This window comes from Meriones unguiculatus, chromosome 14 (assembly GCF_030254825.1).
Source record: "Meriones unguiculatus strain TT.TT164.6M chromosome 14, Bangor_MerUng_6.1, whole genome shotgun sequence".
NCBI classification, from domain to species: domain Eukaryota; kingdom Metazoa; phylum Chordata; class Mammalia; order Rodentia; family Muridae; genus Meriones; species Meriones unguiculatus.
In genome coordinates this window covers 5459687-5483863 of record NC_083361.1, presented here as the reverse complement: position 1 = coordinate 5483863, position 24177 = coordinate 5459687, and the positions used below count along the sequence as shown (strand labels likewise).

Here is a 24177-nt window from a genome sequence, read left to right as displayed (position 1 = left end):
TTTTTAAAGGTATATTTGTTTGCCTGCTTGTTTGTTATTTTATGTGCGTGTGTGTACTTGTGTAAGTGTGCCTGGGGGGACCAGAGAGAGTTGGAACTGGAGTTACAGATAGTAATGATTACCGGGAACCAAACTTCAGCTCCCTGCAAGAGCAGCAGGTATTTTGTTGTTTCATGGATGTTTTGCTTGCACATGTCTATGTGTGCGGTGTGTCTGCAGAGGCCAGAAGGGGCGTCACTTCCCTAGGGCTGGACTTACACCCTACTGTGAGCAGTCATGTGGGTGCTGGGAAGTGAGTCTGGGTCTACTGGAAGGACAGCCAGTGCTCTAACCCTGAATGGTCTCTCCAGTCTCTTGGGGTTTTTTTGGGTTTTTTTGTTTTGTTTTGTTTTGTTTTGTTTTGTTTTAGTGCTTTGTTTGGTTTTATAGACTTGGACCAGCTGTGTGACAGTGGAGTGGATGGTCATACAAAATAGCTTTAAGTCTCCAATGTGCTGAAATTAACTATGTTTCCCCTTTTCTGGATGGATTTTTTTTTCCCCTTGCCAGTACTGGGAATTGAACCCAGAGCCCCATGCATGCAAGGCTCCTAGCTGGAGTCACCAGTCCTGGACGAATGCCCCTTCCATTTCCTAACTACTCTCCTTTTCATGTTTCCTTTGGTTTCTCCTGCAGCCCAGGGTGACCTTGAACTCCAGATCTGTTTGCCTGTGCATCTCAGGTGTTGTGGTGACAGGATGCTAAGGATTATTCTATTTTTATTTCTGTGCATGTATATAGCAGGGAGCTATGTGAACAGGGGTGTAGCGCTCATGGAGGCCAGAAGAGGGTAATGAGTCTCTTGAACTTGTGTGACAGGCTAGGAGGTTATGAGCTGCCTGATACAGGTGCTGGAAACCAAGATCCGGTCCTTTGCAAGAGCAGCAAGCCTGTTTTGTTTTGTTTTGTGACAGGGTTTCTCTGTGTAGCCTTGGCTGTCCTGGACTTGTTTTGTAAACCAGGCTGGCCTTGAACTTACAGAGATTCGCCTGCCTTCCAGAGTGCTGGGATCGCAGGCATGCACCCATCACAACCAGCTAGCAGCAAGCATTCTTAACCACAGAGCCACCTCTCCAGCCCTGCCCCTTAGTTTTTAAGTAAACCTTGGAGATGCTATTTCATCCATAAGATTTTTCTCTCGCCCTCCCCTTTGCCCTTCCTCTTTCCATTGTAGCATCATTGTAGTACATGAAGTTTTTATGGTAACTGGCTGGCTTCAAACTTAAAAAATTTCATCAGCTCCATTAGTGCATGGCTTGCATACACCGCCCACTGGATATCTAGTGTTCTAAGATGCAAGAACTTTTCAGCACCTTCTTCCCCTCTGTGTATTTAGCACCAGATTGAAAGTTATAACCTGCACAAAGCCAGACCTGCACAGCAATGTATGGGAGTCGGCCTGGCCAGCCATCAAACCTCAAGGGACTCCAGGAACACTTTTGATGAGAATTCAGATGAATGGAGATGCTGCAAGTCCTGAAGATAATGGTCTTGGGTGGGATCTCTAAGACACTTGCTGAGGAGGACAATTAACCATAAGTGCTCATGTGCCTTGAGGACTATTTGTCACAAGCTTACAGAATGAGAACTGTTTTCTTTGGTCCTGGGGCCAGCCCCTCACTGGGGGGTTCTAGGCAGGGGCTCTACCACTGAGCCACACCCCAGCCCCTCACTGGGGATTCTAGGCAGGGGCTCTACCACTGAGCCACACCCCAGCCCCTCACTGGGGAATTCTAGGCGGGGGCTCTACCACTGAGCCTCACCCCAGCCCCTCACTGGGGGATTCTAGGTTGGGGCTCTACCACTGAGCCACACCCCAGCCCCTCACTAGGGGATTCTAGGCAGGGGCTCTGCCACTGAGCCACACCCCAGCCCCTCACTGGGGAATCCTAGGCAGGGGCTTTACCACTGAGCCACACCCCAGCCCCTCACTGGGGATTCTAGGCAGGGGCTCTACCACTGAGCCTCACCCCCCCTCACTGGGGGTTCTAGGCAGGGGCTCTACCACTGAGCCACACCCCAGCCCCTCACTGGGGGTTCTAGGCAGGGGCTCTACCACTGAGCCACACCCCCCTCACTGGGGGTTCTAGGCAGGGACTGGGCTACATCACCAGCTCTTTCTCTTTAAATTTATGCGGGTATGTGCCCGTGCATGTAGATGGCCTCTAGGGCCAGAAGAGGGCTTTGGATCTGGAACCATGTGGTTGTGAGCTGGTTGGATCTGGTTCCATGTGGTTGTGAGCTGCCTGATAACATTCTGGGAACCAAACCCCTTTAGAGCAGTGAATTCTCTTAACTACTGAGCCATCTTTCTGGCATCCTCACTTCTTTTTATTTTGCTTTTTGAGATAGCATCCTGCAACTGCCCAGGCTGACCTTGGGACTCACTGTGTAGTCCTTGAACACAGCCCTCTTTCTCAGCCTTCTGAGTGGCTGTTTTTACAGGTCTGTTGCACTGCACCGGCCCTGGCTGCTCAAGATATTTTATTTTACTTCTGGCGGCCAGAAGAGGGCAGCAGTTTCCCTGAGGACAGTTGGCAGGAGCAAGTTCTCCCCCACCAGCTGCGCCCGGGGGATGGAATGCGGGTCAGCAGGCCAGGTGGCAAGTGCCTCGCTGAGCCATGTGGTGGGAGGAGAGAGCGGACTCCCGGCAGCTGTCCCCACCTCCACACAGGCACTGTGGACACACACACAACGCTGGGGGATGTGGCTGGGGGATGGCTTGCCACTTTAGCGCATTTGTTGCTCTTGCAGAGGACCTGGGTTGGGTCACAAAAGTCTGTAGCTCCTGTTGTACAGGATCTGATGCCTTCTGACCTCTGCCAACACCTAGCACACATGTGCTGTACACATACATGCAGGTAAAATACTCATAAATACAACTTCAAAGCCAGGCGTGGTGGCAATCCCAGCAGTCGGGGAGGCAGAGGCAGGTGGATCACTGAATTCAAGGCCAGCCTGGTCTACAGAGTGAGCCCAGACAGCCAGGGCTACACAGAAAAATCATGTCTCAAACAAACAAAAAAAAAAAAAAAAAAACACACAAAACAAAGCTCAGCAACAAAAACCTTTTAAAGAATACAAAAAGTGGACTGGAGAGATGGCTTAGCCCTAAAGGCAAAGCTCACAACCAAAAATACAAGAAAACAAAAAAGACTGGGGGAAAAAAGTGTTAGCATGAGGCTAAATGTTCCCATGCTCACCTTTAACCCCAGCAGTCGGGAGGCAGAAGCAGGTGGATCCCTGTGAGTTCCAGGCCAGCCTGGACTACAGAATGAGTTCCAGGACAGCCAGGGCTGTGTAGAGAGACCCTGTCTCAAAAATTCTTTTAAAAAAGTACACACACACACACACACACACACATATATATGCATGACCCAATTCTTTAGCAAACTGAAACACATCTGCTGTCCATGAATTTTTGTTTAGATTTTCTTGGAAGCCCTTAAGATAGATGTAAATCAAGAGAGAAAAGGTATTTAAATCTAAAGTAGGTTGATTACTTAATTTCCAATTATTTAAATTGGAAGACATCTCCTGCCCCAGTATCTCCCACTCTGCTAACCCAGGGTCTTGACAAAGGAACTGTTTGTTTTCTGAGACAGGGTCTCTCTGTGTAGCCCTGGCTGTCCTGGAACTCACTCTTAGACCAGGCTGTCCTCGAACTCACAGAGATCCGCCTGCCTCGGTCTCCTGAATGCTGGGATTGCAGGCATGTGCCACCACCTGGCCCAGCTCGAGAAGGAAATTTGTAGTGCCAATTTTTTTTGCCCTCTTCTGAGATAGAGAAACAGCCGCTTGGGGGAGAAAGTTCAACAAAAGCCCTGGAGAAATTCTGGGGCCGGGCCCTTGCTTTAAGCAAGCACCAGGGGGAGCCGTCGGGGAGCCCGCGAGCCTCCTCTGAAGCTTTCCTTGATTCTGTCAACTGGACCGGACAAGCGCAGAAGAGACCGAGGGATTCTTGTTCCCTTTTCCCTTTCCCTTTTGTCTTCCCTCTTCCTACTCCTCTACTCACTATCCCCCTCCCTCTCCCCCCCCCCCCGTCTGCCTAGTAGCTCAGGATGGTCTTGAACCCATAATCCTCCTTACCTACAACTCCCCACTGGTGGAGTTACAATAACAGGCGTGCACTACTGTGTCTGGCTTGAACTCAGATCCTTCCCATTCTTCAGCCTGAAGAATCTGTGGGGTGGGGGTGGGGAGGTCTGCTGAAGAGACGGCTCAGTGATTATAAACGCTGGCTGTTCTTCCAGAGGACCCTGGTTCAATTCCCAGCACCCACATGGCAGCTCACAACTGTCTGTAACTCCAGTTCCGGGGGCTCTGACACCCTCCCACAGACATACAAGCAGACAAAGCATGTGTTCACAAAACAAAACAAAAAAAACTTTAAAAAAGAAGAGTGTGCGTGCGCACTGAGGGAAAGGGGCTCCTTTTCTCCCACCGTACATCTTCTTCCTTCTAGCACATTCCTTCCTCCCTCTTCATATATGCACACCTGTCTCAGACCCCCTCAAAGCTGTTGTCAGCGCCATCCTCTTCTGCAGCTGCAGCCCTAACCATGCACCTCTGAGCCCGCCCTTTAACCTCTCCCCTCACTTGCCTCCCTCTGCCCAGCCTTGGGCCTGCCCCATGCCCATGCGTCTCTGCGGGACTCTCTCTCTGGTCCTCCGCTCTCCCTCTCTCCGGGCTCCAAAGGCAGCCTTCTGTCTGGGATTCCCGGGAGGATCTATCATGGGTCTGCCCCTGCCCCCAGGAAAGCCCTCGTTGCCCCTAGGGAAAGGACACATCAGGTAGTTAGCCTGTCCCTCTCCCCGCCCCCCCCTCACCGCTGCAGCCTGGGAATTCAAGGCTCTGGCTACATACATCACCTTGCCCCAGTGACCAGGCAGGAGCACAAGCCTGAATTTCAGGTCCAGAAATCACTTGAGTGTCAGGGAGCTCATAAAATCTCTCCCGGTCAGGCTGCTGACCCCCTGTCCCCTCCTCCTCTGAGACGAGCGCAAGGAGGGGTTTGGGCATATATAGGGAGCTGCTGTGGGTGGGGCTGGCCAGAGAGGCTCTGGCAGAGAAGGTGAGGAGGTGGGAGTTGACAGGGCAGCGGGGCTGGGAGGGCATGAGCCCTTTCCTGTTCTGTAGAAGGCTCGCTGCCAGGCTGTGCGGTGCTGGGCATACGGCATCAGCCTGGGCTCTGCAGCCACTGAGCATCTCCTGACCAGCCACAGCCCTCCTTCTGTGTTCCCAGCAGGAAGATGGCTTCTGCAGCAGCAGAGGGAGAGAAGGGGTCTCCCGTGGTGGTGGGCCTGCTGGTCGTGGGCAACATCATTATTCTGGTGAGAGGCCCCAGTTCTGGGGAGCACGGGAGTGTGGCGGGGAGGGGCCAGCCCCAACCCGAGGTGGGTCCCAGGTCTACCTGCTGCTCTGCTGTAGTCTCTAATCCCAGCATCCTGGGGGGTGGGGGGGTGGGCAGGGGTCCCGGCTACCTGACCTTACAGAGGGAGCAATCTGTTCTCTGTGAGTGCTCCTTGTCTGTAACTGAGTCCTCTGTGTGGATTCAGCCAGGACTGGGGGTGGGGCTTGGTAGACAGGAACAGTGGTACACACCAGTAATCCTCACTTTTGGAAGGCTAAGGCCGGAGATCTGTGAGTTTAAGGCCAGTCTAAACCACAGAGAGGTTCAGGTTCGGGGTGGGGAGAGACAGATCAGCTGGGTCTGGTCCACACCTGTGACCCTAGCACTTGGAAAGTAGCATCAGGAAAATCAGTTAAAGGCCATCTTCAGCTACCTAGAGGTTTGGAGACCAGCATGGCTGCAGGAAACCAAATCCATTTTTATTTTTATTTTTTTAAGTTATTCTGGTTGGGTATGGTGGCCCATGTCTTTAATCCCAGCACTCAGGAGGTAGAGGCAGGTGGATCTCTGAGTTCGAGGCCAGCCTGGTGTAGAGAGAGAGTCCCAGGACAGCCAGGGCTACCCCACCATGCCCGGCTCATGTGGCGATGCTGGTTTTCAAGAAAGGGAAACTATGGGGAGCTTGTGCGTTGCCCTGAGGCAGGCAGGCTGGGTCCATATCCCAGCTCTGCTACTCTTGAGACTGGGTTAGAGGTGTGTTATCACCGTGCTTGGCTTTGCAGAGAACACAGGAGTTTTTAATTCCTTTGTCCCCACGACAACTCTGTAAGGGCCAGATTTTTGTTTTGTTTTTGTTTTGAAAGTCTCTCATGCAGCCTAGACTAGTCTCAAATTCCCTATGTAACCTTGAACTTTGGATCCTCCCTCCTCTTTGTTCCAAGTGCCGGGCTTTCAGGAATGCACCAGAAGGCCCAGTTTGCACAAGGCTGCCAGCTGAGCCCAGGGTTTTCTGCGTGACAGAAACACCCTGCTGGCTGACAGCCCCCGGCCCTTCTGATCTTTCTTTAGGCAAGCGGGAACAGATAAGCTTTTTCTCTCTGTCCAGCTTAGCTCACCCCGCTGTACGCCCTTCAGTAGCTCTCCCGGCCTCTAGGCTGCTCCGTACAGGACCACAGAATGCCAGGCCCCAGGCGTTCTGCCAGGAAGCCTCCACTCCCTTTATCACGGCGCTGCAGAAAACAGCCCTACCAGCTGGCTCCTGCCCTTCCCAAGACTACACCTGTAGAATGAACTGAGCACGCAGTTCTGCCCACCCGTAAAATCCTCAGATGGGAACCTCTAAGCATGGCGGCCAACCGGGCAGTTCCCTGTGCCCACCTTGTTTGCCAAGCCTTTTATCTTTGAAGCAACTGGCCTCTAGGATGTGCGGACTAAAGTCCTAGCTATACCGTTTCTTCCTTCTTGGCTTTTCCCTACCCTGTCCCTGCTCATAAAGATGTGAGCTGACCTCCCTTCCAAGCCCACTTTGCCCCAAGGGCATGGGAGGTTCTGGACCAGGCAAGACCTGCGTCATGGTTGGCCCGAACTTTCCCTGCCCAGCTGTCAGGCCTGGCCCTGTTTGCTGAGACAGTGTGGGTGACCGCCGACCAGTATCGCGTGTATCCGTTGATGGGCGTCTCAGGCAAGGACGACGTGTTCGCTGGCGCCTGGATCGCCATCTTCTGTGGTTTCTCCTTCTTCGTGGTGGCCAGCTTCGGCGTCGGAGCTGCACTCTGCCGCCGTCGGTACATGATCCTCACGGTGAGATCCCAGGAAGGGCTTGGTGGGACTGGGTGACAGCAGGGCCGTGAGCTTGACTCCTTCATGGGACCGCACTTAAGACCTAATTTTCCCAGGCTGGAGAGATGGCTCAGAGGTCAAGAGCACTGCCTGCTCTTCTAGAGGTCCTGAGTTCAATTCCCAGCAACCACAGGGTGGCTCACAACCATCTACAGTGAGATCTGGTGCCCTCTCCTGGCCTACAGGTGTACATGCAGGCAGAACCCTGTATAACATAATAAATAAATCTTAAAAAAAAAAAAGAAAAAACCTAATTCACCATGTTCTGGCCCCATAACTTAGTTTTAGCCATCACCCCCACTGTACAGAGGAAACTGGGGTACAAGAAGAGGGGTATTTAGCACAGCTGCTAGGAAGCTCCCAAAGGCAATATACATTACATGTACGTATATATGTATATATTTTTTAAACCAAATAATTGGGTTTCAAGTTCCCAATTTTATATGTGTATATAAATAATTTGGTTTCCAAGGTCCGTGGTGCCGAGTTGTGGCAGCAATGACAATGAAAATGCAATCATAACATAGCCATCACTTACCCAGCGCGCAGCCCATGCCAGGAGCTCAACAGTTGACGCAGATTAGCTCATTTGTGTCACGCGGCCCATTGTGAAATGCCACCACCACTGTCGTCACCTGTATGCTGTTCCACAGAAAACTGGACCTGGTTTAAAGACCAGGACCACACAGCCCAGTCACACTAGAACAAACCAGCCCCTGGCCCCACGCCAGTTTTTTGTTTAAGAAGTATTGTATGTTTTATTAGCGTGTGAATGTTCTGGTGTATGCCCAAGGAAACCGGAAGAGAAGGCCGGATCCCTGAGGCTGGAGTTACAGGTGGCTGTGAGCAGCCTGATGGGGGCGCTGGGACCTGAGCTCAGGTCCTCTGCAAAAGCAGCCCCTCTTCAGCCCCTGATTTGTCTTTTTAAGACACAGTCTCCCCGTGCAGCCCCCACTGCCTTCGCCTCTCCAGGGCTGGGATTACAGGTGTGAGCCACCTCATCGAGCCAGCCCATTGTCTTTTTGTTTTGTTTGTTTTGAGACAGGGCCTCACTATGCTTTTTGGTTGGCCTTGAATTTACTGTGTCAACTAGGCCTGCTTGGAACTGAACTGCCAGGCCCAGGAAGCCCATATTTTGATCCCTGCCACATTCAAGGAGCTCTCTCGGTCCTCCCTGAAGCCATATGAAGTTGTGCTTTTAAGCCCATTCACCGGACAGGGAACCAAACTGAAGCTCTCAGAGGGGCCCGCTGCCTCTCCTGGGCGTCCCACGCCAACAGCTCAGGGCTTCCTCCGCTGTGGAGGGTCCTCCAGGCTCCCAGGACCAACCCTTACGTAGTCAGCAAATGTTTACTGAGCAAGAAGTGCAAAGCACAACTAAGAGTCCTGGATCTGGGGGAGTGAAGGGAGCCTGGGGAAGCCAAGGAAAACCCAAAGCCACCGGACGCAAAGAAAAGCAGAGCGCAGAGCTCGGGCAGTGAGCCCAGGGTGCTTTTAAGAGTGCTCCAGGGAGAGCCAGCAGCATGAGCAAAGGTCCTGTGGCCAGAGGGGGCAGCAGTAGCTGGCATCAGGGAACAGCACAGGGTGTGGCCTGGGAGGGGAACTGGTTAGGAGACTTCGCCTTTGTTATGTATGAGATGGAGCTATCAAGGGAAGGCCTTCCTCACCACTCCCTTCTCATTTTATCCCCCACTTGCCTCTCTTGAGCCAAGGTCTCATTATGTGGACCAGGCTGCCCTCAGGCATCCGTCTGTGTCCACCTCAAGTGCGGAGGTTAAAGGCCTGCACCATCTCACCAGCTCCTGTTTGTTTCCTGCCTTTCTCCCTGTCCTCAATCAAATATTTAACTTTCTGACGTAACAATCTAACCGAAGCCCCAAAGTCAACCTAACTACTTTTTTTGTTTGTAGTTTCTTTTGAGATACGGTCTCTCTAGGTAGCCCTGGCTTTCCTGGAGCTTGCTCTATAGAGGCTAGCCTCAAACTCAGATCCTCTTGCCTCTGCCTCCCGAGTGCTGGGATTAAAGATGTGTTATCATACCTGGCCCCTAAGTACCTTTAGAAAATGTCTGGCTTGTCTCTCTCTCCATTTTTCTTTCTCCCCACCCCCACCACAGGCACAGTTTCTCTGTGCAGCCCTGGCTGTCCTGGAACTCACTCTGCAGACCAGGCTGGCCTCGAACTCACAGAGGTCTGCCTGCCTCTGCCTCCCTAGTGCTGGGATCACAGGAGTGTGCTGTCACTGACCAGCTTGCTCTCAAGTTTTCAGTCTTCCACCCCACACACTAGTTTTTCACAACTAACCCTTCTGTTGAGTGTGTGTGCACATCCTGCCGGGGACAGAACCCAGAATATTAAACAAGCTGGGTAGTGCTCGCCCACTGGACAACAGTTCCCTCTGGGGCTGGGCGTAATGGTTCACATTCAATCCCATCTCTTGTGGGGTGGGGGAGCTGGAGGGGGGATATCTGTAAATTTGAAACCAGCGTGGTCTGCATGGAGTGATCTCCAGGCTGACCAGAGAGCTCTACAGTCTAAAAACAAACAAACAGAAAAGAAGTTTTGGTTTGGTCCTTTGGCCCGAGGCACCTAGGTGTGGCCTCCTGACCCCTCGCCAAGGGCTGCCCTTGCTCTCTCCGCAGTACCTGCTGCTGATGCTCATAGTCTACATCTTTGAGTGCGCCTCCTGTATCACATCCTACACCCACCGAGACTACGTGAGCGGCTGGGGGAGGGGCGGGGCAGAACGGTGGGGGCGGGGCATCCCTAGAGTCCGAGAGGGAGATCAGGGGTGGGGGGCCTCCATCCCCAGCCAGCTGGCTCCTGCTCTTCCCTGCCCTTCCTCCTCAGATGGTGTCCAACCCGTCCCTCATCACCAAGCAAATGCTGACCTTCTACAGTGCGGACACCGACCAGGGCCAGGAGCTAACCCGCCTCTGGGACCGGATCATGATTGAGGTGGGCTGGGCTCAGGGTGCTCACTGGCGGAATGAATATTTGGAAGACGGTCACTCAGGGGACCGAGGTGGGGTAGGGGGCCTTTGGTCACTATGGTTTTATAGACAGCAGACCCAGATCCGGGGTCACCAGGTTGGTAAGTGGCAAGGTCGCCGGCATTCCAACACTGACAGCGTTCCTCCTCCCGTTACAATAACGGCAATAATAGTCTTCAGTATGTAGCCCAGGCCAACCTTGAGCCCACTGTTCGTCTGTCTCTGCCTCCCAAAACAAAGCACGCACGTGTGTGCGTGGGTGTGTGTGTGGGTGTGTGGGTGTGTGTGTTCCCTCCACTGTACATGTGTGAGTGTGAGCTTGTGTATGTGAGTGTGCGTGTTGCTGGGGATTGAATCCAAGACTTCATACATTATAGGTAAGGGTCTGCTACTTAGCTGTTCATTACCCTACCAGCCTGATCTACAGAGTGAGTTCCAGGATGTCCAGGGCTGTGAAGAGAAGGCGCATCTCTAGGGAAAATAAATAAATAAATAAATAAATAAATAAATTTTGGTCAGGATATTGAAGGAAATCTGGAGGGAATTAGAAGGAGGGAAGGATGGGGTAGATATGATTATTAAAATACATTGTACACACATGAAATTCTCAAATAATAAATGAAAAACATTAAGTAATTAAGTTTTCTGTTTTTTGAGACAAGGTTTCTCTGTAAAGTCCTGGCTGTCCTGGAACTCAGCTCTGTCTAGGAAAAAACAAAGCAAACCAACCAACCAAATAGAGCCTCAGTTTCACTGCATAGCCAACCTAGACTGTTCCAAGGCCAAGGCCTTGAACTGCCAGTCCTCTTGTTTCAGCCTCTTAGGCACTGAATCATCACAGGCCTGTTCACCCACACCCAGCCCTCAAAGCACTTTAAAGCAGGTGTTCCTGAAGTCCAGGCTCTTCTTGAACTCTTCATCCACCCAAGGATGACTTTGAGATCCTCATCCTTTGTCTTGCACTGTCCTAGTTCTGGGATTATAGGTCTGGGACAAGATGCACCCATAGTTAAGCTCAGAAGTTGCACTCTCCTGGTTTTTGTTGTTGTTGTTTTTTGATTTTTTGGTTTTTCAAGACAGGGTTTTTGTGTGTAGCCCTGGCTGTCCTGGAGCTCACAGGCCTGCGTATGAGTACTGGGATTAAAGGCATGCACCATCGTGGTTCAACCAAAAGCTGCAGTCTTAATTATATCCAACATAGTAATGCAGAAGAAGAAGAGGGGGAGGAAGAAGAGGAGGAGGAGGAAGAAGGAAGGAAAGGAAAGGAAAGGAAAGGAAAGAAGGAAGGAAGGAAGGAAGGAAGGAAGGAAGGAAGGAAGGAAGGAGGAAGGATGAAAGGAAGAACAAAGGAAAGAATCAGAACCAGAATCTGAATTAGAATCCCAGCTCAGCCAAGTCATGCAGGGGCCCAGAAACGGAACCATGTTTGAAGGGCACCTACACTTGCCTTCCTCAGCTAGGGGCCTCTGGTTGAATACCCATTTGAGCTGGCTGTTGCGGTACACCCCTGGAATCCTAGCACTTGGGAGGCTCAGGCAGGCTATCACCCGTTTGGAACCAGCCTGGGTTACCCGGTGAGACCCTGTCCCCAAAACAACCACCAACCACTCTGGTTTGAGAAAAGCCAGACATTGTCCTTTTATAAAATTTGATTTGAACTTTTTATGTGCACATGTGTGTCTGTGTGTCTGTGCATACTGGTTCGTGGGCTCCCACAGGGGGTCAGAGAGGCCATCAAATCCTCTGGAGCTGGAGTTGCAAGTGGTTATGAGCCGCCCAGCGTCGGTGCAGGGAACTGAACTTGGATCCTCCTGAAGAACAGCAAGAGCTCTTAACTGCTGGGCTGTTCATCTTCCCCGCCTGCCCCCCAAAATCTAGCTTTTGGTGTCATTTTGTCAACACAGTCATCAACAAAAGAATTTTAAAAGAAAACGAGTGTAGGTTTGGGCCAAATCTATCAGCCTCCTGGTTTAGACACACACCCACACACACACCCACACACACACTTTGAGGGCCCAGATTCTAACAGGTGGGGTCCAGCTGTGCCAAAAGCCAGTCTGCCTCTCTTCAACTGTGTGCCCTCAGCCCCAGCCCTGCCTAAACCCTGGCTCTTTCCACAGCAAGAATGTTGTGGCATGTCTGGCCCCATGGACTGGGTGAATTACACGTCAGCCTTCCGGGCAGCCACTCCAGAAGTGGTGTTCCCCTGGCCCCCGCTGTGCTGTCGTCGCACAGGAAACTTCATCCCCATCAACGAGGAAGGCTGCCGAGTGGGCCACATGGACTACCTGTTTACCAAGGTGTGTCTATTCCTTTCTCCCTTCTACTGGCCATCTGACTGTCCATCTGTCTTTCAGTCTTCTCCTCTCTGGCCTTTTCTTCCTTTTTTTTTTTTTTTTTTTTGGTTTATTTGAGGCAGGGTTTCTCTGTTTCTCTGTCCTGGACTTGCCCTGTAGACCAGATTGGCCTGGAACGCACAGAGATCTGCCTGCCTCTGCTTCTCCAGCGTTGAGACTAAGGGTGTGCGCCACTATGCCTGACCTCCCTGGCCTCTTCTTTCTTTCCCTTCTGCTTGGTCCTCCCAGCTCTTTGTATGAATCAACAGGATGCAGAAACACTCTTACTCAGATGTCTGCAGCTGGTCGGCCTGGGAATAAGAGCAGTGACAGGGGTGATATTGATGGCTAGAGCTGGGACTTGAACACGTGGCTGTCATCATACCCACTTAGTGAGCTGAGGCAGCCTGGTCATAATTCATGGCCAGCCTGAGCAACTTCGAGAGTTCCTGCCTCAGAAAGAAAAAGAAGCCAAGGACAGGGGCTCAATGGTAGAGCCCTTACCTGGAATACCCCAGTGAGGGGCTGGGGTGTGGCTCAGTGGTAGAGCCCCTACCTGGAATACCCCAGTGAGAGGTGAGGTATAGCTCAGTGGTAGAGCCTTTGCCTAGAATCCCCCAGTGAGGGGCTGGGGTGTAGCTCAGTGGTAGAGCCCCTGCCTAGAATCCCCCAGTGAGAGGTGAGGTATAGCTCAGTGGTAGAGCCCCTGCCTAGAATCCCCCAGTGAGGGGCTGGGGTGTGGCTCAGTGGTAGAGCCCCTGCCTAGAATCCCCAGTGAGGGGCTGGGGTGTGGCTCAGGGGTAGAGCCCCTGCCTAGACTCCCCCAGTGAGGGGCTGGGGTGTGGCTCAGTGGTAGAGCCCCTGCCTAGAGTCCCCTCCAGTGTGGGGCTTCAGTGTGGCTCAAGATCTCTGTTAATTCAAGGCCAGCCTGTACTACATAGCAAGTTCCATGATAGCCTGTCTCAAAAAAAAGAAAAAAAAAGAATAATAGTAGGAGGAGAGGTGTGGTGATACTTGCCCTTGATCCCAGCACTCAGGCGGGTCTCTGTGAGCTGGAGGCCAGTCTGGTATACGTAGCAGGTTCTAGGTCTCTAGGGATACATAAAGAGACCCTGTCTCAACCAAAAATTAACAACAAAATACTGTTGTGGCCAGGTGTGGTGGCGCACACCTGTGACCTCAGCACGTGGAAGGCAGAGGCAGGCACATCTCTGTGAGTTTGAGGCCAGCGTGGTCTACAGAGTCCAGGACAGCCAAGGCTACACAGAGAAACCCTCTGTCAAAAATCCAATCAACCAGACAAACAAATACTGTTGTAATAACACTAATACAAATAGCAGTGAGGGCCCACCTGGAGGGTTCCCTTATGCCAGGTGTTTTCACTCCCTCTAGTTCCTTATCTTTATCACAGCCATATGCAGGAAAGATCCTGACCTTGCTTGGCAGATGACAAAGAGGTTCGTCCCTGTGAGGGAAGAGCAGGGAGGCCAGAGCAGAAGTATAGGGCTGGCCTTGACCTGCCCCCCTCCCCCGTACCTGTAGCTACAAGTTGTGAGGTCGGACTTGGAGGGGAGGTGTCCGGGGCGCCCCCTCACCAAGGATGGACTAGAACGGTCAGTTCTCAAGCTGCAGTCCCATGCCTCTTTTTCCCAGGGTCGCCTCAGAGTCCCTGCATTGGCTCTCCATGCTGCCACTTAGCAGGCTGTAAAACCGAGGCGCAGAGAACCAGAATCATGCCTGCGTTCTACCAATAACAAAAGAGCAGAGCTAGCCCCAGACTTGCTTGCCTCTGACAGGGGCCATGTGCTCTGGACCTTTGCTCTCAGCCGTTTCCTGGCTGAAACGGGTCCAGGAAGGTGACCCTGGTATAGGGCTCTGGCCTTGCTCATCCTGCTCTCTACTGAGCAGGTATCAGGAGTGGATTTTAAACCCTCAGGGTTTGTGGGTAGCACAGAAAGCCAGGCTGAATATAACCAAGCCCATACTGACAGCTACCACCTGAAAGCCACCCACCCACTCCAGGGCTGGGTTCCACAGCAGCACTCTCCTGGCTAAGAGTCTCAGGAGGGAGGCATGGCCGTAATTCCCATCGCACAGATGGGAAAACCAAGGCAGAGGGAAGAAAGGGACGCTTCCCAGGGCATGGGTGACTCTGTCACCCACCAGCCTCCTGTGGCTTTGTCCCAAGCCCCTGCTGTCCCTCTCTGCAGGGTTGCTTCGAGCACATCGGCCATGCCATTGACAGCTATACGTGGGGTATATCGTGGTTTGGCTTCGCCATCTTGATGTGGACGGTAAGGGATGTGGCGCCTGTGGGCTGTAGAGGAGGCAGGCGGGGGTGTGGGTGTGGGCTTGGGGGAGACGCGAGGGTTAGGGCTAGAGTGCCTCATCATACCATTTGGCCACCCAGCTCCCCGTGATGCTGATAGCCATGTATTTCTACACCACTCTCTGAGGAGGAAGAGGAGACCACGTGTGCGCCTCAGCCCGAAGCCCTGCCTCTCTGCTGCACCTGGGCCTCCTCAACCTCCTCCCCACTCCACCCCACCCCACCCCACCCCACCCCACCCCTGTGTACCTCAGCCACAACCCCCCCCTGCCCACCTCCCTCCATTTTCCCTTCTTGCAGTTCCAAAATCCCTTTATAGGTGTAGGAGCTGGCCTGGACCCTCGCTGTGCCCTGGCCCTGGATTTGTGTCCCTGGACCCCCTTGGCCCTGTTTCATTTGGCTGATCTGGCAACAACAAAATGTCCTGTCCTCAGAGGCTCTTTGCTGCTCCTAACAACCCATCATGCACCTCTGTGGCCTCCAAAACTTCTTGCAAGTGTAGCCACCATTGCTCAGTAGTTTGTATCAGTAGTTTGTATCTGACAGACCAAGGCTGCTGGAAGAGGAGGGACATGTTCTGCTGTGGTCAGTGTGGGGTCGCCATCATCACCCAGCTCGCGTCTGAGCAGGGCCGGAGATCCAATAAACACTGGCTGGCTGAAGGAGCGGATGCGTCTGTTTCTGTTCTGTTTGAGATGGGGTCTTACTCTGAAGCCCAAATTGTCCCTGGAATTTATATGTAGCCCAGGCTAGCCTAGAGGCCAGGGGCAGCCCACCACAGCTGCCTCCCCAGGAAGAGGATTGCAGGTGTGAGTCCTCTCTTTGTCCCCACCTCTAGAATGCTGGTATTCCAGGCATGCAGCACTCCACCCAGCCCCAGTTTTCTTTTGGGGACAAGAGTGAGTAAGACTTCAGAAGGAAGTGGCGGAAATCCAGCCGGCCTTGATGAGGCATCACAGGGGCTTTATCAGCTTGCGCCATTGATTCAGAATGGCTGGCTTCAGGCGTGTCTGGCTGGAGGAGTTCAGCATTGGGTTTCCGGTAACCCGCTTTACTCAGACACGCTTTCTCTGACAACATCAGACTTAAGGTTTCTCTTTTTTTTTAATGTAGTCCAGGCTCACGTTTGTGTTTGTGGCTGCGTGCGCGAGCTCACTTGTGCACACACACTCAAAGGCCAGGGGAGACCAGCTGTCTTTACCTTCTTCCTCTAAGACCTGGTCTTCCTGAACCGGGAGCCAACGTTTTTCTTTTTTCAGGCTAGACTGGTGGGCCAGCAAGCCCCATCCTCCCTTCTCTGCCACATCCAGTGCTGGAGTTACTACTAGCTTTTTAAATATTCGATCTGAGCCACGTGTAGTAGCCCACACCTGTGGTCCCAGCGCTCAGGGAGGCAGAGGCAGGCAGATGTCTGTGAGTTCAAGGCCAGCCTGGTCTACAAAGTGAGTCCAGGATAGCCAGGGCTACACAGAGAAAAGCTGCCTCGAAAAACAAAACAAACAAACAAAGATACATATCTGAATTCACTTAAAAAAAAAAAAGAAATAAAAGGAAGGCCATGGTGTGGTGGGGGAGAGACTTTATTGTAGATAAAAGGGAGAGCATAGCCTGAGGCAGAGACATCTGAGAGAATCCGGAGTGTACGTGACCCTGAGCCTTGAGAGGAGAGTAAGAAAGGGGAAGGAAGATGAGAGAGAGAGGAACCAGGTTCAGCAGCCAAGAAGGCAAAAGGCAAAAAAAGGAGCCAGTACTCAAAATGGCTGGATTGTGTAGGGAAGAATTGGGTGGAGAAGTTTAGGCTAGGTCTCCCAGCCATACCTGTAACAGGTAGGGACTGAGGGATGCTGGGGGAACCTGGCTGTCAGGTCCCCTTTGATACGTTCAATAGGCAGCTCAGCCCAAGGTTTGGTTGATCCTCTTTACCCTTAGAGTCACTGCACTAGCATCACACTTTTTTTTTTCTTTTTTTTTTTTTGAGACAGGGTTTCTCTGTGTAGCCCGGACAGTCTGGAACTCACTCTATAGATCAGGCTGGCCTCAAATTCACAAAGAGGCCTCTGCCTCCTGAGCGCTGGAGATACGCGTCACCATGAGAAGCTTCCTGTCAGAGAGTTTTCAAAACATCAGCTAGATGTGATACATTCCAGGCTTTAATAAATGAGAAGAGGCTCTGCCAACTGGCTGAAATAGCTTCTCTCTAGTCCCTAGCATGAAGCTTGTCTCTTCCAACTCTAGGCACATGCTTGACTGACCTGAAATGGAGGCGTTTCATGCCAATCTGCTTTGAAACCGGGTGTCCTCCTGAGCAGGCGCACTGTGACTTAGTGTATGGCTGGGATTCTCTGGGAGAGGCGGCCCTGCATTCTCACCCGCCCCCCCAAATTGTCTGAGCCTCACTGTGTCCATCTGTGAAATGGGGATTATAACAGACCCTGTCGGACCCCGTTGCTTTCTGCTTTTTACTATTTTTTTTAAAATTTATTTACTTATTTGTTTTTTGAGACAAGGTTTTTCTCTGTGTAGCCTTGGCTTTCCTGGAACTCACTCCATAGATCAGGCTGGCCTAGAACTCAGATTCCCACTGCCTCTGCCTCCAGAGTGCTGGGACCGAAGGGTATTTATATTTATTTAGAGACCGGGTTTCTCTGTGTAGCTCCAGCTGCCCTGTAACTTTTTACACTCAGAAATCTGCCTGCTGGCCTCGGCCTCTTCCTGAGGGTCTGGGTTGAAGGCACGGGGCTCTATTACCACCAGGCAGTTTTTGCTGTTTTTTGTTTTTTTTTTTTTTTTTTTTTTTTTGGTTATTTATGTGTATGACTGTTTTGCTTGCATGTATGTTTGTGTACCACCCGCATGCAGTTCCCATGGAGGTCAGAAAAAGGTGTCGGGTCCCCTGGAACTGGAGTTACAGATGGCGGTGAACCACCATGTGGGTCTTCTGGAAGAGCAGCCAGTTCTCCTAACCACTGTTTGTTACGACTCAGGAATTTTTCTCAACCCACTGGTACCAGATGGAATACAGAAAGAAGCTGTGTGTGATGACACACACCTATAATCCCAGGACTCGGAGAAGGGTCGCTGAAGGATCAGGAGTTCGAGGATTCCAGCAAATCAGAGGCCAGTCTGGGCTACATGAGGCCCTATTTCAAACAGAACCGAACCAAACCCGAAAAGAACAGACTGAATTGGGCACACGGTGGCACACTGTGGTTTTTCCAGAACTTGAGAGGTCAGGTGAGGGTGGAGGGTGGAGAAGCAGCTGCCAATCATCCCCAGTCCTACTCTGCTACCCAGGAAGACCCGTCCATCCCAGCAGGGAAGAACCAAGGAAACCACGAGCCGGCATCACAAGGAGGTTTTTTCCTTCATTCCTTAGATATTTACATTTCCAATTAAAAAAGAAAAAAAAGCTTTTGCATGGCTGCTGGGGATCTGAACCCAACTCCTTAAGACTGAGCAGCCAGCCTTTCACCCACTGAGCCATCTCTCCAAGTCTCAGACATTTCAGTTTTAACAACTTAAAAAAGTAAGCCACGGGAGCTGGAGAAATGGCTCAGAGGTTAAGAGCGCTGCTTGCTCTTCCAGAAGTCCTGAGTTCAATTCCCAGCAACCATATGGTGGCTCACAACCATCTATAATGAGATCTGGTGTCCTCTTCTGACCTGCAGGTGTACATGCAGGCAGAACATTGTATATATAATAAAATAAATAAATCTTTAAAAAAAAATAAAAAAAAATTTAAATAAAAAAAAGTAATGCCACTCCACTGCTGGTTGTGTGAAATGTACACAGAGGGAAGAATTGTTCTGTCAAGCATTTCTGAACTTGCCCTGAGCAGTTCAGACAGGCCGGTGGGAGTTGTGTTTGGGAGCTTTTTGGCAGAACTGGCCTGTGGGGGAGGGGGTCAGGTGGGCAGACCCCCTTTTCTGTCCCAGGTGTGCCACCACTGTGTCTGGCTCCTCCTGTCCACATACCCTCGAGTGGCTCAGCTGGACTGACAGGAGTGTGGCCTGATGGAGACAGCCTGGGCTGGAAGGACAGGTTTCTCCTGCCCGGCCTCTTGCCCAGTGACCAGTGGGTAAGAGGGAAGCAGACAGGCAAGGGCCAGGTCAGAACAGGGACCGTAGAAAGGACAGGAGGCCATCTGGTGCCTTCCTCACACAAACCTCCAGCCTTTTCAAGGCTGCACTGTCCCTCCATCTCTAACTAGCCAGGGCTCGCCAGTGCCCAGGGCACATGGTCTAGTTCCTCCCCTGTTGGCTCTGTCCCTTGCCACTTCCCCATGCTTATCTCTTTCCCGGCCCGCTGAGCATCTCAGGTGAACTCACACAACAGAAAGAATAATGTAATGGTACATAGCAACCTAGCAGGGCACAGACCATTTCTGTTTCCCCCATGAAAAATAAATTAGGTTTTTGAGAGTGTTTTGTTGTTTGTTTCACTCAAACGTAAAACAATTTACGTTTTTGCTTTACACAACCGATTTTACTTCTGTGAACCTATCCTTGAGTGCTCGCTTAGAAGTCTGTGCAAACGCAAATTCACGAGGAGAGTTGAAAAGCAATAACCAGCCAGGTGTGGCAGCACACACCTGTAATGCAGGGTCCAGGAGACAGAGGTAGGAGGCCAGAGTCAGCACCACTCTGGCTACCTAGGGAGTCTGAGGCCACCTTGGGCTACACAGAGACCGTGAGATCCTATTTCAAAAACCCAACAAATAGGGGGGCTCCTGTGGTGGTGGTGCATGCCCTTAGAGGCAGGAGGATCTCCGTGAGTCTAAGACCGACTTGGCCTACACAGTGAGTTCCTGGATAGCCAGGGCCACACAGAGACACAGTGCTCTGAGCTGTGAGGACCCAGGAGAACACGGATCAGACCTTGCCGCTCTCTTTACAAAGCTTACTTTCAAAGCCAGATGTGGTGCTACTCGCTGGTTATCCCAGCACTTGGGAGGCTAAGACAGGTGAGCTCAAGTTTGGAACCAGCTTGGGCTACATAACAACACCCTGTCTCTCATTTTAATAAAAGGAGGGGGGATGCTGGGCCATGGTGGCACACGCCTTTAACCCCAGCACTCAGGAGGCAGCGGAAGGCAGATTTCTGTGAGTGTGAGGCCAGCCTGGTCTACAGGACAGCCGAAGCTATACAGAGAAACCCTATCTCCCCCTCCCCCCAATGTGTGAGGTGAATCTAGGGTGTACAGCTCAGAGTATAATACTTGCCCAGTGTGTACAGAGGCCTGGACCGTCAGTAACACAAAACCAGGAGACATGTGGGCCAGTCTGATGGCGCTGTGGGTAGAGGGCTTGTCCTGTGTGTGAGTACCTCTCTGCTGCTGTGATACAGCATATGAGTGAGGGAACTTATAGAAGAAAACATTTATTCGGGCTTTTTGTTCCGAGGGATAAGATTCTCTCCCAGAGGGGAGACGGTGTTCATGTTGGCCGGACCAGGAAGCTGACACATCACATCTCCAACTAAAAGGAAACGGAAGACGGGAGGAGAGAGGTTAAATTCCCAAAGCCTGGCCCCACTGCTGTTCCCTCCGAAAAGCCCCACCAACTGAGGACAGGGATTCAGTGCCTGAGCCTACAGGGGACACTTATTCAACACACCACAGCGTGAAAGTCTGACAACGTGAGTGCGATCAGGGAGCAGGACTCACGAGACACGCGCGTCAAAAGGCACACCCCCGTGACCTGCTCCCGTAACCAGGACCCATTCATCCACAGACAGCAGCAGGTGGATCCATTGATAAAATTAGTGCTTTTATGACCCTATTACACTTCAGTAGTCCCTCCAGCTGGGGACCAAAGATTGCACTCTTCCCGGCCTTGTTTATTTATTTATTTTTTAGTGGAGCCTTGGTTGTCCTGGACTAGCTTCTGTAGACCAGACTGACCTCGAATCAGAGATCCGCCTGCCTCTGCCTCCCCAAGTGCTGGGTTTACAGGTGTGCACCATTAGATCGGCTTTTGGTCCTCATCCTTAACCATCTTGGGAGAAATAAATCTTTCTCTCTCTTTCTGAGACAGGATCTGGTTAGGCCAATTCTTCAGATCCAAGTCTAAAATCCAAACACTTAAAACACCCCTCAAACTGGAGGCCTTTGCTCAGTGGATACGAGCACATGTTTTACAGTCAGGAGGACCTGAGTTCAAATCCCCTGAGCCCTTCGTAAAAAGCCAGTGGTGGTAAGCTGTGCCTACAACCCAGCTGATAGCGGGTGGGCATAGGAGGGTGGGGCAGGAGTGTTGCTGGGGTTTGCTAGCTGGGAGCGGAGATCTGGCCGCAGTGAGAAACTTTGTCTCAAGGCAAGAAGTTGGGAGAGCAAGGACCTCTAACATCCTCCTCGCAGAGCTGCTGGTGGGTGTGGATCCAGAAGGATCAAAATATCCATGTACAAAGTTCTGCTTTTTAACTTATTTTCCTTTATTTTTATGTGCGTTGATGTTTTGCCTACATGTATGTATGAGCGCTTCAGATCTTGGAGTGACAGACACCTGTGAGCTGCCATGTGGGTGCTGGGATTTGAACCCAGGTACTCTGGAAAAGCAGTCAGTGCCCTTAACTGCTGTGCCATCTCTCCAGTCCCCCGAAATTATTCTTAAAGGACTAATAAAAGTGTATTTTAAAAGAGACAAGTCATAATAAAAATTATAGCAAGAAAAACAACAAAAATCACGACTCCCCATTTGTAGGAAAGGGCAAATCAGACCCCATTACACATCCGCTGTGTAATAGGACCAACTGTGTCTAACCATAACGCAGTGTTTTGTTCGTTTGTCTCTCGGACAGCACCTGGACGTGCGGCTCAGACGGGTCCCAGACTAGAGTCTCCTTCAAGTTCCCAAGGGCTGGGATTACAGCCGGAACTCCCGTCGCTCTGCTCAAGCCAAGGCAGCTCGCAGGCCGGACTGTCAGGCCAACAGCGACTGAACGCGCGGCTGGCTGGGACGGTGGCTCTCGCCTCTGCGACCCTCAGAGGTCATCCCCTGCGCAGGCCGGACGAGCACAGCGGTGGAAGGGGCAGGGGCCGCCGCTGCTCAGGGCAGGGCTGCCTCTCCTCCGGGTGCTCACCCGGCTCGTCCCCTGGCAGCCCGCGGACAGGCCTGGGGAAAGGAGGCGCGCCCTGCTGCTCAGGATCCGGGCCAGCCGTCAATCAACCGCCGGAGCGGCCCCGGGGCCAACCGGAAGCGGCAGCGGCGGACGGGGCCCGCCTCCTGGAACGCGCCTTCCAGCCTCGCAGGCTGCGGGACCCGGCCCGGCTGGTGCCAGGCGCCTCCCTGGCGAGCTGCGGGGCCTGGAGATCCGGGCGCTCGGACCCGCTTTGGAGGGTCTTCCAGCTCAGCGCGGTGTTCCCCGACGGTCCCTCCCTCCCTCCCCTCACTTTGTCAGTGACCAGGCAAAGCACATACCTTCAAAGCAGCCCCGGCCTTTTCCCTCACCCGTGGGTTGGCCCGCGGGTGAGTTTATGGGTAATTTAGGCTGTAGTCAAGATGCTAATAGCCCATCTTCATTTTCTTTCCTGTCATTCTTCGCCTATCCCAACTTATACGTTTCAACTCTTTTTTTCTTTGACAGTTTGAGTTCAGTTTATTTTTAGGGTTCTGGAGGAAGGAAGTCCTGCTAATGATTGGACCCATTTCTTATTTTCTAAACGTGATTACTTTGATTTTTTTTTTCCATCGCCCTGTTAACACTACTCAAGACACAATTTTCAGTAATGAATGATTCAATGTACATTCAGTGAAAAATGTGTTATTAGTTTGAGAATGTCTCCATAGCCCACAGCTTCCTGAAAAGCATGATGTCGTTTTGTTTGTTTGTTTTCTGAGATCTTGGACATTATGTTGATTCCACGAGGCTTACTTTATTGTTTGAGAACATATTCTGTGGTCATAGTTCTTTTCTGTGTAGAGATATGTCTGAGGAAACAGGATATGTATTTAAACTCATCTACGTACAATGGGCATCGAAAATCCATGGGTATTGTCTATTAGTGTTTGACAAATATAAGCTGGATAATGTTTTTCTCCCCCCTTTGGTGATGAATCCTTTCATATTTTTTTTCAAAATATAATTACTTTGTGCCATTGACAAATGGAAACATATTGAAATATCAAAATAAAAATAGCGTGACTTGCTCAAGAGGAGGCTCAGTGGTCCTGCGCTTTCAGAGGACCCAATTTGGTTCCAGCACCCGCAGCAGGCAGTTCATAACTGTCTGTGACCCCAGCTCTAGTGGATCGGACACCTCTGTCTCCTGAGGGCACATCCTCAGAGACAGGGGGAGAGAAAGGGAGAGACAGGGAGGGAGGGAGAGGGACAGAGAGAGAGAGAGAGAGAGAGAGAGAGAGAGAGGGCGGCGACATAGTCTCATTATGTAGGTAGTCCTGCATGACCTGGCACTTGTTAGAACGGACTGCTAGAGATCCAGGGTGAAAAATAAGTCTTAAATACAAACAAAGAAACAAGACTTTCCTTTATTTTCAGATAAACTTTCACGGTACAAACTGGACCTGGGCAGTAATGTGCCCTTCCCAGAGTGTCCACGCCAAGCGGTGTGTGTAGCCTTCCTAAGAGAACCTCATCCTTCCTTTGCTGGAGCGCACACCCTTAGAAACTGCTTCCATGCTCCCCCCGTCTGCTGCAGAAGATAACTCTGTCTCCCTTCTTTATGTCTGGCCGTCTTTATTTGGACTTGGCGCTCACCAAGACGGCAAACTCTTTCTAATTCCCGCGCACATTGTAGGGGGTAGAGAGGAAAGCTTGAGTTTTCAGCTTGGAGGTGCCCAAACAGCAGGGAACAAACAGGAAAGACGGTGGTTTCCTTGAGTTCGTTTCGAAGGAGCCTCGGAGGCCATTAACAATGGCAGAGAAAGGTCGGTAGAGAGGGCAGAAGGGGGCAAAGCCCCGTAGCCAATTCGCACGGCGGGCTGGTTGACAACCCATGACGTCTCAACTTCACACCTCGCTGCTTCCACCCGTCGGGGCCAATCAGACCCAAGGCCTGAGTTCTGCGGCCAGTGAGCTGCAGGGAGAAGCCACTTGCTTCCCTGGCTGGTGGGTACCCAACTGGCACCGCTGAGAAAGGAGCAAGGCCGGCACTGCAGCCAATCAGCGTCTACCTCGGGATCAAGGATGCCGACGCTGAGCACGCGCTCTGGTGGCCTCGAGCTGCTGGCCTTGCGTTGATCCCCACTTTGTAACGGCCGCGCCGGCCTGCCCTGCCCTCGGAGGAGACCAAACTGGTGAGTGCTATGGCTTTTCTTCCTTTTATTTCTTT

At 51.7% G+C, this 24177-nt stretch overlaps 1 protein-coding gene and 1 long non-coding RNA gene across 5 annotated transcripts; one reads left to right on the top strand and one right to left on the bottom strand.

Annotated features, from left to right (window-relative positions):
• Positions 1 to 28: 28 nt before the first annotated feature.
• On the top strand, positions 29 to 19238 carry Upk1a (uroplakin 1A). Of its 4 annotated transcripts, none has more exons than XM_060366674.1 (7): positions 29 to 5372; positions 6992 to 7192; positions 9873 to 9947; positions 10081 to 10188; positions 12344 to 12523; positions 14770 to 14853; positions 17748 to 19238. In XM_060366674.1, exons 1-7 carry the CDS (start codon positions 5292 to 5294, stop codon positions 17925 to 17927), a joined length of 909 nt encoding a protein of 302 aa, XP_060222657.1. In that variant the 5' UTR covers positions 29 to 5291; the 3' UTR covers positions 17928 to 19238. The 4 variants fall into 4 exon arrangements, with proteins under 4 accessions (XP_060222657.1, XP_060222658.1, XP_060222656.1 ...); XM_060366675.1 differs by lacking the exon at positions 17748 to 19238 and adding an exon at positions 15208 to 15558; XM_060366673.1 differs by lacking the exon at positions 17748 to 19238 and adding an exon at positions 15019 to 15558.
• A 1013-nt stretch (positions 19239 to 20251) lies between these two features.
• LOC132647006 (uncharacterized) lies at positions 20252 to 22284 on the bottom strand. The gene is made up of 2 exons (XR_009585298.1): positions 21690 to 22284; positions 20252 to 20365 (listed from the first exon to the last, which is right to left on the bottom strand). It is a non-coding gene; the product is annotated as an uncharacterized LOC132647006 (long non-coding RNA).
• Positions 22285 to 24177: the final 1893 nt, after the last annotated feature.

What these genes read in the sequence shown, in the direction of transcription:
- Upk1a (XM_060366673.1), top strand. Translation starts at nt 5,292, where the DNA reads ATGGCTTCTGCAGCAGCAGAGGGAGAGAAGGGGTCTCCCGTGGTGGTG. An exon ending in GGGACCGGATCATGATTGAG is followed by an intron (nt 10,189 to 12,343) that starts GTGGGCTGGGCT and finishes CTCTTTCCACAG; the next exon opens with CAAGAATGTTGTGGCATGTC. An exon ending in TCGCCATCTTGATGTGGACG is followed by an intron (nt 14,854 to 15,018) that starts GTAAGGGATGTG and finishes CTCTCTGAGGAG; the next exon opens with GAAGAGGAGACCACGTGTGC.